Below are 13,449 nucleotides of genomic sequence, written 5' to 3'. Positions count from 1 at the left end.
TTTTTTGAAACACATAAACTTGTCATTCAATGCAAAGTAGTTAGGCAGCTGCCGTCACATGGAGCTTCTGCCTTCTGCACAGACACATGCTTACCAGAAGATGTGGCCATTGTTATCTTTCTTTACCAAGCTCTGGAAAACAGAAGTAACAAACGATTACATCATGGTTTTATAGTGACAATGAGAACAATCTAGACTAAGTATAATGCCAGCTCATGATGACAGCTAGAAAGGTATCAATCTCCTTCTCCAACGGATAGAAGAGAATCAAATCGGTTGGAGAGTTGCACTGTCATTGCCGTACTCTTTTGTCTCTGAGACTGGCATTTGGTCTGATCATCCTTTTGTCTTGTGGGCTTCGTTAATGTGGCTCTTTGGGCTTGAACAGAAGATGCCGTGTGAGCCACTCTTACAAGACATGTGGGTTCTGATTTAGGAAATGGATTATTCCAGTTTCAATTTGGGCAATTTTAGTACCTAAACCAAGACAGCCTCTTACGATTCTGTAACTAGCCGATCACTTGGTACAAGAGTGCAATGCAACGTTCAGTAAAATTTCATGTATGGCCTAAAGTTTTGTGCCCATGTCATTGGTTCTTTGATACAGTCCAATAAGTATCTGTGAGATCATTGTGTCTTCCATTGGCCAACGAACTTAGCTATTTGATTAAAATGTTTTACTATGTTTTCCCACTTCCTGGATATCACACTGATTGCTTTGCACGTAGCAAGATCAGCACATATGGAGTCCACGAAACAAAGATCTTAATGGTCAATAATCTTTTGTATATTTCTATAACCATTTATGAATTATATATAATTGCGTTCTTCTCCGCGTGTTGTTATCTTTTATTGTTTAGCCTTACCTAGTCGTGCGACGAAACATCAGATACGTCACCTTTTGATTCCATATGACAGTTATACAACACTGGACCGACACACACATAATATAATTTACTGTAGAACACTAAGTCAATATAATGGTCTAACTGGTGTAACGCTGTCTTTTACCAATGTCCAAAAACTCCTACAATACAAAATCTATAAAGACCTATAAAATCTTGTAATAGTGTCTATACAACTATTGATACATAAGATCGCAAGATCCTCTATCTTCTCTCTTACCTCGTAGGACTATCTTTCTCTTTCTTGGTAGGAGAATGGAGAAAGATAACAGTTTCATGGATCCGTTTCTGACCTCAACGGAGGAACTTGACCAGGCAACTCAGAAAGCATTGATGAATTATCTAGGAGTCGGAAGCAGAGCATCTTCTCTTGTCTCATTCTCCTCTACCGCCGTCGATATCCCGCCGATCTCCAACGTCAAAGACTTCACCAGGGAGTTTAGAATTGAGTCTAGGAAGCTATGGAAGCTAGCCGGCCCGGCCATTTTCACATCGATGGCCCAGTTCTCTCTAGGAGCCATCACTCAGGTTTTCGCCGGACATATTAGCACCATCGCCCTCGCTGCCGTCTCCATTGAGAACTCCGTCATCGCCGGTTTCTCCTTCGGTATCATGGTACGCATGTGAATATTTTGCATATTTAAAAACAAGACAAAAACTATTTATTATTAGGTTAAATACCATTCGATTATTGTAATAGTTTTAGTACATTTGAGCTGTGTTTTTATTTGCATAGATGTAAAATTGATGCCTTACGTATAGACTATACTTTGCAAATTAATAAAATTTCAAATTTATTTTAGAATCTATAGTAGTTATATGAACAAGTTGATGTGTTATTTGCATATTGACTATTTCAATTGTATGTCATCAAAAATATTAAATTTATAGCATGAACAATATAGTCTCTCATATAATTATTCACAAGCAAAATAAATTAAAATAATACAAAAGTAAGAGAGAAAGTAGATAGAATTTTTTTAGAGACTCTCATATTTTTATGAGGAATTCATCATGCATATGTCACTTATATAATGATTCAATTATTTAAAATAAATAAAATGATTATATAATTATATTTTAATTTTTAATTTTTTTTTAAACTTATATAGTGTTTACCATTGATAATGCTCTTACGTCCATGTATGGTGCAATTGCAAACATGACTAGCTTGGAATGGGAAGCGCGTTGGAAACGTTATGCGGACAAGCGTTTGGAGCAGGAAAAGTATCGCTGCTCGGCGTTTACTTACAACGTTCATGGGTGATTCTAACCGTAACCGCTCTCATCCTTTCTCTTCTCTACATCTTCGCCGCTCCAATCCTAACCTTCATAGGCCAAACCGCGGCGATCTCGGCCATGGCCGGAATATTCTCCATCTACATGATCCCACAAATCTTTGCCTACGCCATAAATTTCCCGAGCGCAAAGTTTTTGCAGTCGCAAAGCAAGATCATGGTCATGGCAGCAATCTCTGGTGTGGCTCTTGTGATCCACACGTTGCTCACGTGGCTAGTAATGTCTAAGTTCCATTGGGGACTTCCCGGTTTGGCTTTTGTGCTTAACACGTCGTGGTGGTTCATCGTTGTGGCACAAGTCGTGTATATATTTAGTGGTACTTGTGGAGAAGCTTGGTCTGGATTCACGTGGGAGGCTTTTCACAATTTGTGGGGTTTTATCAAATTGTCCTTGGCTTCTGCTGTCATGCTTTGGTGACTTTCAAACCGGTTTTCCCGGTTAATTTGGTCCAGACTTGATCCAACGCTTTAATATATATATTCTTACCTTTGTAGTTTGGAGATTTGGTATTTCATGGCACTCGTATTATTTGCTGGATATTTGAAGAATGCTGAAGTCTCCGTAGCTGCCCTCTCCATATGGTAAAATTTATTATACTCTGTACTTGAAAATATAATAAACACTTTTCTTAAACTATATCATTTCTTCATGATATTTAAGGTTCATTCCCGGTTATTTAGGGCATCTCCAATGAGACTCTATTTTTTCTTCTATAATTTACATTAAAATAGAATAACATTTTTTTATATTTCACTCTATTATAGAGCAAAAAAATAGAATCCCATTGGATACTGTCTCAGTACCATTCTTTCACTTACTTCCATGATCTCTTTTTCTATTCATCTATTCAGATTAACACAAAGATTCTCTAAATAAGAGTAGACCTAACGTGCCTAGTAGTCTATTTGTTTTGTCTTTTGAGGCCAATATAGTTTAATACTCTAATTAAATATTTCACACATTTTTAATCTAATATTTCTGGATTGAATTGACGTACATACACGTCTACTCATTAATAACTCGTAATATAAGAACTAAACAAAATAAGAAAATTCGAATTTCACTACTTTCATTAGAAAATATTGTCTAACTATTTGTTTACCTTAACGGTGTGTTAAATGAAGCATGAACATTTTGGGATGGGCAGCAATGGTTTCAGTAGGGATAAACGCAGCAGTAAGGTAAAATACCCCGTGTGAAAACTAACTCTTTGCAACTTCAACAGATCCATAAGTGCCAAGCTAATAAATATGTTTTGGCAGTGTGAGAGTGTCAAATGAGCTTGGAGCTAGCCACCCAAGAGCGGCCAAGTTCTCTCTAGTTGTTGCCGTGATATTATCGTCAGTAATGGGAATGGCTATAGCCGCGGTCCTACTCATCTTCCGAGACGAGTACCCGGTTTTGTTTGTGGAAGATGAAGTTGTTAGGAATGTGGTTAGAGAACTCACGCCAATGCTTGCCTTTTGCATTGTCATCAACAATGTTCAACCTGTATTGTCTGGTAATACTCATCAAAATCTCATTCGGACTCCTAGTATTTTTTTTTTTATTGAACTCTAATACTATGTAGGTAATAATCCGCGCATTGCGAATGTGATTATTAGTTTCGTTATTTTTAATAAAAACACATTAAATCTATTTAAACTGGATAGATTATTTTTTTGATTTTTAATCTCCTAAAATATAACTATTATTTTAAATTAATATTTATTTTAGTTTATTCGGTTAGAATGTTTGAATTTTTAGTTTTTTTTTCGGTAAAAACCAAAAAATACTATTATTTGTTTATTTCATGTTATGAATTTTAGATAATCGTCATGTCGAACCAATGGTTTCATATCATAGTTTGTAAACGGATAATAGTTCAAGAAAAAAAAAAGAAAATTATTATAACAAATCATTTCACTACAATTTGGTCGGTAGTGAAAGAAACATTAAGAAAAAAATATTTCAACTTCCAAAAAAAAATAGATACTTCAGTTATGGTAAATACTTAGTTACAAGGTGCTCACATCAAAGTGCACATGTATGTGTATGTAAAAGTATATAGAAATAGTTGACAAATATATAAAAATATTGTTAATTAATATTAAATGACATTTTTGTTCTAAATAATACATGAAAGATAAAATTAAAATTAATTAAAAATTAAAAAGGCCTTGACATTAGTGAATTTTTTTATATAAAGAAAAATCAATTGTATCCGTAAATAGAGGTGGACACATATCGAATATCTGGGTATTTGAAGGCGTTCATGTCGATTCAATCTTTAGCCACCTGGATAGTCGGTGACTCTGATATCCAAAATGATTTAGAATTTTAAAGAATATCAGATTTGATCCGTAAATAAAATAAAATTTTAAAAATAATTGAAAATTTTAATAATAACATTTTATTACAAAAATAAAATATTATTTAACTTTTTAAATTTTAATACCTAATATAATAAATTTAATTCATAACAATATTGTAAAACTTATATAAACTATAATATATATAGCATATATATATATATATAATTCTGTACATATATGTATATATATATGCATATAACAGATCGAATTTGATATCCGTTTCTAAAAGTATTGATATTTGTGATTTGCTTTTTTTTATTGTATTTTAGTATTTGATTTGTTTCGTAGAGTTACGGATATCCATATTTTTTTGTTCAAATCAAAACGGATAATGAATCGAATCAAAATATACAAGTATTTTCCCCAACTTTATCCGTAAACAATAAAAATAATATATATATAGTTTAGCTTTTGATTCGTTATTTGTTTTGATTTGAACCGAAAAATACAAAGTTTTATTGGAACAATGCATGTGAGTTTTATATTAAAAAAAATACAAAATATATAGTATGAACACATTTATGAATATAGTGTGAACGTGTTAGTATATTTATTATCAAATCATTGTGAGACTACCACGTGTCTATTATAGTGTGAGTGCATTTATTATAATGTTTCTGCTTTAATAAGGGATGTACGTAAACCTGTAACTCAATAGTAATAGTATTAGTAGTACTAGTTGGATAAAAGTGAAATGGTTTATTGAATTTATATGATATTATATATATATATGGAGTTCAAATTTTATCGGATGCATGTGACATTATTATGGTAAATAAAACTTGGTTATGTAGGAGTGGCTGTGGGAGCAGGATGGCAAGCGGTTGTTGCCTATGTGAACATAGCTTGCTATTACTTATTTGGAGTCCCATTTGGTCTATTGTTGGGATTTAAGCTTGAATATGGAGTAATGGTAATGAAATTACACATCCTTTCTAAACCCTTTTATTAATGGGACGAAAGACTAGAGTTTTTTATTTTACGGAAACACTATATATATATTGATCAGGGAATCTGGTGGGGGATGATGACGGGAACATTTGTTCAATCGATAGTTTTGACTTGGATGATCTGCAAAACCAACTGGGACAAAGAGGTGAAGAACCAAAACACTTACTAGAGTTAGTAAACAAGAAACTAATTAATCACTGAATATTTGTTCTAATCAGTTGAGCGATATGTTTGTAGGCTGCAATGGCAGAAGAGAGGATAAGAGAATGGGGAGGATCAGAAGAGAAAGAGAATCTTTTGAACTAACAAGAGTGTTTTACTTTACGACATTTTTCTGTCCGAACCATTATGAATTTTGATTCCCTTTCTAAACAGCTTTGACTTATTATACTCTGACAAAATACGTCATTTTTTTTTTCAGCAATAAACATTTTGAATTTTGACAATTGGTATATATCTTTAAGAAAAATGAGCAAAGCACGTGAACTACTAATCGGTTAATGAATAGATTCACACATCCCAAGACCCGATCAAATCTAGTTGATCCATTTAGTATAATCAATTAAGATAGTGTGACAGTCTCAGGTATGCATGTCAGCATGTGATAAACCCATTTGGTCTATTCTGATCCTACTGAGTCTTCTACTCCTTCGGGCATGGAGGTATCTCTTTCTAACACTCTCCTCGCTGATCCAGTTAATCCAAACGAGGATGATCCTCATTCACTTGCAACAATCTCGATACTTGAGAACATGTGTATGTTTCCAACAGTTATTTGCATCAACGACCTTATAGAGTCTCCGATCTTGGAGTCTGCTCAAAAATTATCATCAGTCACCACTCCTATTGCTGACACAATTTCTACGGTCCAAATGGATGGTAATAGAACAGCTGAGCCTGACTTTGGCTCTAACAAATTTGCTTTATTGTTCAGTGCGGAGGAAGAAGAAGATTCATCAGATTTGGAAAAAGATTTGGATTCGATGGATCTCATGACACCTCCGGGCAAAATAATCCTTCGAAAAAGACCAGTTAAACCCTCAACAAAGGCTAAGGAGATGCATTGGCATTCAACAAGTCGCGTACGGGGAAACAGAGGACGTGGGAACCGTGGTTAGAGTTGTTCTGCTGCGAACTCATTATCAATTAGAGATTGATCTGATTGTTTCTGGTTCATATCATGTTTCCTTTATTTTGTAAAAACATTTAAAAAACTGTACGACTTCGGCCGTAGCTTTAATAATAATATGGTTTAAAAAAAAATTAATTCACTAAAAACAAGGAACACGAACCCCCAAGTCCAAAAAAAATTTAATTTTCGAAGAAAAGCAACCAAACAGTGATCCATTCAGATTCTTATGAAAAAAAGATTCTGGTTCCAAATAAAACTGAAACTACTACTTACTGCTGTAATTGTTTATGGTTTGATAATACCTTTTGATCTACCCTTTTTTTTTTGTCAATGACCTTTTGATTTACCAATGTTGTAAAAAAAGGTCCATGCATAATCACAACTCACTAGTAGTCTAGTATTCAGCATAATGAATAAGAAAATCCAAATTTGAGTAATCAATTTCTCACTGAAGATTTTTCTTTAATTATTTGCTAACCTTAATGGTGAATGCGTAAAAGTATAGCATGAATATTTCGTTTACTACATTACAGTTTTTAATAAAAGTGATGATATTAAAGCGGCCCATTTTTTTATTTTATATCAAGGCCGGCCCAGTTGACTAAATAATAATACAGAAAATACAATCCAAATGTCACAGTCACTTTATACACTCTTTTGCTTTCTTCATCAGACTTTGGCTATCTCAAAAACATTACAGATTCATATTTCTTTCCACAAAAGTCTCGATCTTCTTTATTGACATCATCCTTAATCCCTCTTTTGGTTTAAAGGTTTTGTATATAACAACACTACTCTCTCCTCTGCGAAATCAACACAAAAGATGGATCACGATCTCGAGATCTTCCCCTTACTCTCCTACGCCCTCCACCACTCCGATCCCGCTTCACACGCGCCACCGTCTCTCTCCATCCAACACTCCCTCGCCAATCGCTACCCTCTTCTCACAAACCCCCACGTCATCTCCACCCTGATCGAATCGATCCCCAGCACAATCACACAGACCCTCCACGTCTTCACCTCGCTAGGCCCTCGCCCCGATCCTTCGTCCGTCTCCTCCGCTCGAGCCAAGATCGCTCAGATCCGAGAGACTGATCCATCCTCGTTGTCTACCGAGGATGCTGCCAAGGAGGAACAGATCTACGTTACGGTTGTGAAGTTGGAGGAAGTTCACGAAGGGTAACTAACTATTAGATTAGTGTATACCGGTTTATTATGGTTAAGAGATAACCAACTGGTTTAGAACATTGTAACAAACTTTAATTAATACATTGATTATACTCTGTTCAAATAGGTACGAGAAGCAGCTTAGGGATTTGGAGGAGAAGCTGAGTGAGGTTTATGATTCGGCGGTTGAGTCGTTGGACGGTGGCGATGAAGTGAACGAGGAGGTTCTTGAGATTCTCAATGGTGGAGGAGTTGAGAGGATTGATCTCTCTGATCGTCGGCTTAAGCTTCTCCCTGAAGCTTTAGGGAATAACGTCTCTTTGGTTTCGTTGAATCTCTCTCGCAACGATCTCAAGGTAAAGCACCAATCTTTCGATTGATACCCGAACGATGTAAGCTTAGTTTTGTTCTGTAAAGCACGAAACTTGAATCGTTCCCACATGAATGTTTGTTCGTGGATACTGTAAAGCTTGAAACTTTCGATAGATACTGTTTGCTCGAACAATGTTGCTTAGTTTTGTTTAGTAAAGCACGAAACTTTCGATGCCTAGGTTTTGGATTTAGCTATATGAATCTTGCTTCATGTGAACAATGGAACTAAACATGACGAGATCTTGATCATTTGCAGTTACTACCTGATACAATCTCAGGGCTTGAGAAGCTAGAGGAGCTTGATGTATCTTCAAACCTTCTCGAGTCTCTTCCCGACTCTTTCGGACTGTTACTTAACCTGAGGGTCTTAAACGTATCCGGGAACAAGCTAACTTATCTCCCGGAGAGCATAACTCAGTGCAGGTTTTGTGATTATAATACGTTTTGTTTCCTTTAGTCTGATGCTGAAGAGAGTTGTTTTTCTTTTGTAATTAGGTCACTAGTGGAGTTAGACGCGAGCTTCAACAACTTGGCTTCTCTCCCTGCAAACATTGGATACGGGTTACTCAACCTGGAAAGGCTATCAATCCATTTGAACAAACTCCGTTTCTTCCCTAACTCCATATGCGAGATGCGGTCTCTAAGGTATCTAGACGCGCACATGAACGAGATCCACGGCCTTCCGATCGCTATAGGGAGACTCACGAGCCTCGAAGTCTTGAACTTGAGCAGCAACTTCAGCGACTTGACTGAGCTACCCGACACCATCTCTGATTTAGCTAACCTCAAGGAGCTAGATGTCAGCAACAACCAGATCAGAGTCTTGCCGGACTCGTTTTTCAGGTTGGAGAAGCTGGAGAAGCTGAACTTGGACCAGAACCCGTTGGAGTTCCCTCCGCAAGAGATGGTTAACCAAGGCGCTGAAGGTGTGAGAGAGTATATGAGGAAGAGATGGGAAGAGATGGTTGAGGAAGAGCAAATGAGGAGTGTGATTGAAGCTGAGAAGCAACAAGGTGGAGTAACGGGTTGGCTTTCTTGGGGAAGCTCCATTGTTAGTAATCTTCTTTCTGGTGGTACTCAGAGTGGTGGAGCTAACAAGCCTAAAGAAGACTCGTATATGGATCAACTGCTCTAAAATTTATTTGTTGTGTACGTGAATGTCTTTGATAACTCTTTCTGGTTATACCTTTTGACTTTTTTTTTGTAGAAAAAGTTCATAGTTTTAAGTCAAGACGGTATACTGTCATATTCTATATGCAAATTGGCCCTCAGTAATCGTTCTTAGAGCATGATTATCCGGGGTCTTTAGTGGGTTTCTTAGTGCGTGGGCCCCTACAAAACCCTTAAAGATCGGTTACAAAAACTACTAATTAAGAACCGATCTTAGTGAGTTTTTTACACTGTTCGCGGGTCCCACTGACACGTGGTGGTCCGCGATTGGTTTGCTTTTCAATTTTTTTTTTTTAACAACTTGTGGGTTTTTTAGGGATAATCATGGCCTAGGCCCGTTGTTATTGAAAAGTTTTTTTTTATTTTAGTCCAATCAAATGTCGGATGACAAAAAAAAATTGAAAACAAAATTAAATTATTGTTATGAAAGTAAGAAAGGGAGGCATCAAAATATAAAAGATGCGGGGTCCGCTGTACTATTCTACTTTTTACCTACTATATAAACGATTTCGATCATTTGAAAATCATCCCTCCCACTTCTCTTCTCACTTAATAATAAACTCTTTCTATCAGTGTTATTTATTTCTACGGATATAAAATTCCGCTCCTATTTAAACTCTCGCGATACAATAAAATTTCGGTTCTTTTCATAACACGTTATCACCACGATCGTTCTCTAATTTGGTAAAATTTATTTGTATCATTTATATTCTACTATAATGGTCGGTATACTGCTCCTACTATTATTTATATCATGTTAAAATGGCCGGAATACCGCCTATATTATTTATTAATAATTTAATTAATTTATTGGTCGACCGACCCGCCTTATATTCTGTTTATTGTTAATTGGTCGGCCGAGCCGCCATATAATTTATTTATTACTTTGCATTGACCGGCTGAGTCGTCGCATGATTTGTTGCCATAATTTTTACTTTTATTAATTTTTATGAAATTATATAGATTTGATTGACTGTTTAATACGATATTTTCATACTGATTTTTGGTGCACTCGATTTAATCCCAACGGTCACAAAGAAAAATTTCAAAATTTTTTCCCTTTTCAAACGGCTATGAACAGTGTTTTTCATCACTCATTTACTTCATCCAAAACATTTCATATTCTCTTAAATATTTTCAAATCGCTTCATTCCGATTTTTCATTGCAAGAAAGATGATTCGCATATTTTTGGTCTTGTGTGCAATTTTTATTTTTGCTTCTATGTACGGTCTTTTTATTGGAGAATTTGCTCCTAGAGAATTTACGCTTAATGTCGTTTACTTTTCTATGTGTTGGTTCTCCTTGTAATTGCGTGTATTATTAATATAAATGGTTCGTTTTAATATTACGAAATTTTAATAAAATATATTATTTTGTGTTTTAGAAATACAAATGGCAAACATCGAGAAACTCCAGTTCCTGGCTGTGAAAATAACTGGCGAAAATTACGTCGAATGGGTCACAAACGTGAAACCATATCTAGTGATGAAAAAGATTACCGAAACAATTATAATCGGTAACAAATCGCCATCCGAGCATATAGCCGAACCGATAATCTTCATGAAGAAGGATTTAGATGAAAATCTAACGCACGACTATGCAAGCGTCGAGGACCTAGCTGGACTGTGACAAGCTTTAAAAGAAAGGTTCGATAACCAGAGACAAATTAACCTCCCTCACGCTCTAGAAGAGTGGAAAAATCTGAGGTTCCAAGATTTTCAAAAGGTTGGGGTGATATCTTGCATATTTGCATTGTTCTATCCATTCATCCATGAGCATTTTTATCATATAGATTATGATTTAGCCATGTCTATGTTGCATTTTGCATTCATTGTCCTTATTAGGTGCTGGAGTGTGCCATGGAGTGATTTGAGATGTTTGGGAGCATTGTGATCCAAAAGAGGGTGAAAGATGAGCATGGATGGAGCCTTTAGAGAAATCTTCTGTTGCTAAGATTTTGTGGAGACACAGAAAATTGAGTTAGATTTCTAATGGAAGTGGTTTCAAGTCATTTGAAGATGTAATAAAGGAGTTATGACCAATTTACTAGAGGCATATCCACCCTGTTCGAGCATCCTGGAGCGACCTCTCAGAGCGACCTACCGAGGTCGCTCCCAGCCAGAGCGACCAGTCCAGAGCGACTACCTCAAGTCACTCCCAGCCAGAGCGACCAGCTCAAGTCACTCGCATTTTGACGCGGCGAGACACGAAAAAACGCGTCGGGAACGACCTCCTGGAGCGACTATGCTAGGTCACTTCGCGTGTTTTGCTTGGATGATTTTTATGTTATTTCAGGGGCCTTTTTGTCATTTGTTTTGATGTTTTACACTTTCTAAACCTAAGTTAAGTACTTTTGTAAGCAATTGGAGGCAGGAGAATCTCTTTTGGGGAGAAAAGAACGAGTGAAAACTTCTTTTGATTCAGATTTCATTGCTTTCATCTTGTGTTCTTGTTGATTTCTTATCTATTTCTCTACATGATTAATCTGAAATCCAATATGAGTTTAAGAGGAATCATGGAGATTAGTGAGTAATCACCTTTTGAATTTATGGGTTAGGGAGATCAAGGGTGATTAGGTTAGTTCTACGATGTTTTAGTGTAGATCATTCTTGTTCCTTGCTAGTAGAGTATTCATAATGCATCTTCTGAGTTGGCCACTCAAAAGTTGATCAATAGACATTTCCCACCCAAAAGGTGTTTGATTAAATGCCTGAGACAACTCTCCTAGGCTTTTAGTATACTTTGCCAAAGACATTTATTGTTAAAGGTGCTAAGATAGCTAATAGACTTGTTAGTAATGATTGCTTTCATATTATTCAACCAAAGACATTTGATGTTTGAGATATGTTAGCAAATGAGCATTCATCTAGACATAAAGCTTGCTTAGAATTGTGTCTAGGCTTAAGGTTGATAGTTTGATTGATCATTTGCCATCCTTAGTTCGATACTTGATCACCCAAGGTCTAATCCTTATGCCCATGAGTTCTCTTTTCCCTTAGTCAAGAAAATATCATTCTGTTATTGCTTTCTAGCATTAGTAGTAGTTTAAAACCCATCTAAATCATTGGTTGCACTTAGATTAAGTGAGTACTTGCATTCTCAGTGCTTTGATATCCCTCAGAACTGGTTCGACATTCACTATACTACAACATTTGTCTTACGAGCCTTGAAAACTCCTAATATCATGGGGATTACAATTCCGCTGTCCTGAGGATAGTTGCACTCCTGAAGTATTGTGGTAATCCTATCTCTGAGGCAGAAATGATGAATAAAACATATAACACTTTCCACAAACAGCTTCACTTCTTGCCCGAAATTTACAGAAAATGCGGGTACACGAGATTTTCTGAATTGATGGTTGCGCTCATGTTGGCTGAAAAGAACAATGAGCTCTTGATCAAAAACCACAATTCCCGACCTACGGGACCCAGAACATTTCCTGAAGTGAATGCTACAGCGATAGAAAATTCGGAAAGGAGAAACCAGACCAACCGCGGTTATGGTCGCCGTTTCAATAATAAACGTGGAAAAACTTACAATCCCAAATGGAAGGGATCTAACAAATGGTTTAGAACCGAACAAGTTTCCAAGGGTAAAGAAAGTCACGAGGATACCACCCAGAAGCGTGGGACAGTGTGTTACAGATGTAGATGTAAAGGACATTGGTCTCGTACCTGTCGTACTCCTCCACATCTCTGTAAGTTATATCAAGAATCCACGAAAGGCAAAGCTAAAGAAGTGAACCTCACTGAAAACTTTGAAGGGACATCGTACCACGATGCCTCCGACTTCACAAATGAGCTGGACTAGATTACTCCTGAAGAGAGCCAAAATGCGTATAATAAGACTATTGAATAGTTTTCAGTATTGTCATGTGTAATTATTATATTTCCTGTTTTAAACAAATAATGATGTTTTTAACGTCACCTTAATGTATAATTATTGTGTGTTTCCTTATATGATTATTATATGAATGAATTTTATTCTTTCTTTTATTAATATTTATGACAATTTCAGAAATGGATCAAAATGCTAATGGAGCAAAATCCATGAAACGGATTCGTGAAATATGCATACCAGATAGTGGAACAACGCACA

At 36.2% G+C, this 13,449-nt stretch overlaps 2 protein-coding genes across 2 annotated transcripts; both read left to right on the top strand.

Annotated features, from left to right (window-relative positions):
- Window positions 1-134: 134 nt before the first annotated feature.
- On the top strand, window positions 135-5,901 carry LOC106412545 (protein DETOXIFICATION 31-like). Its single transcript, XM_013853453.3, has 8 exons — window positions 135-1,520; window positions 2,076-2,617; window positions 2,699-2,785; window positions 3,329-3,385; window positions 3,467-3,705; window positions 5,353-5,471; window positions 5,568-5,654; window positions 5,747-5,901. Exons 1-8 carry the CDS (start codon window positions 1,161-1,163, stop codon window positions 5,813-5,815), a joined length of 1,560 nt encoding a protein of 519 aa, XP_013708907.1. The 5' UTR covers window positions 135-1,160; the 3' UTR covers window positions 5,816-5,901.
- Window positions 5,902-7,196: 1,295 nt separating this feature from the next.
- LOC106412547 (plant intracellular Ras-group-related LRR protein 3) lies at window positions 7,197-9,451 on the top strand. Its single transcript, XM_013853455.3, has 4 exons — window positions 7,197-7,820; window positions 7,936-8,164; window positions 8,437-8,603; window positions 8,676-9,451. Exons 1-4 carry the CDS (start codon window positions 7,465-7,467, stop codon window positions 9,313-9,315), a joined length of 1,392 nt encoding a protein of 463 aa, XP_013708909.1. The 5' UTR covers window positions 7,197-7,464; the 3' UTR covers window positions 9,316-9,451.
- Window positions 9,452-13,449: the final 3,998 nt, after the last annotated feature.

The sequence above is a fragment of the Brassica napus genome, chromosome C8 (genome assembly GCF_020379485.1).
Source record: "Brassica napus cultivar Da-Ae chromosome C8, Da-Ae, whole genome shotgun sequence".
Taxonomy (NCBI): domain Eukaryota; kingdom Viridiplantae; phylum Streptophyta; class Magnoliopsida; order Brassicales; family Brassicaceae; genus Brassica; species Brassica napus.
Note: the sequence above shows the minus strand (reverse complement) of the source record. Positions and strands in the feature narration are given on the sequence as shown.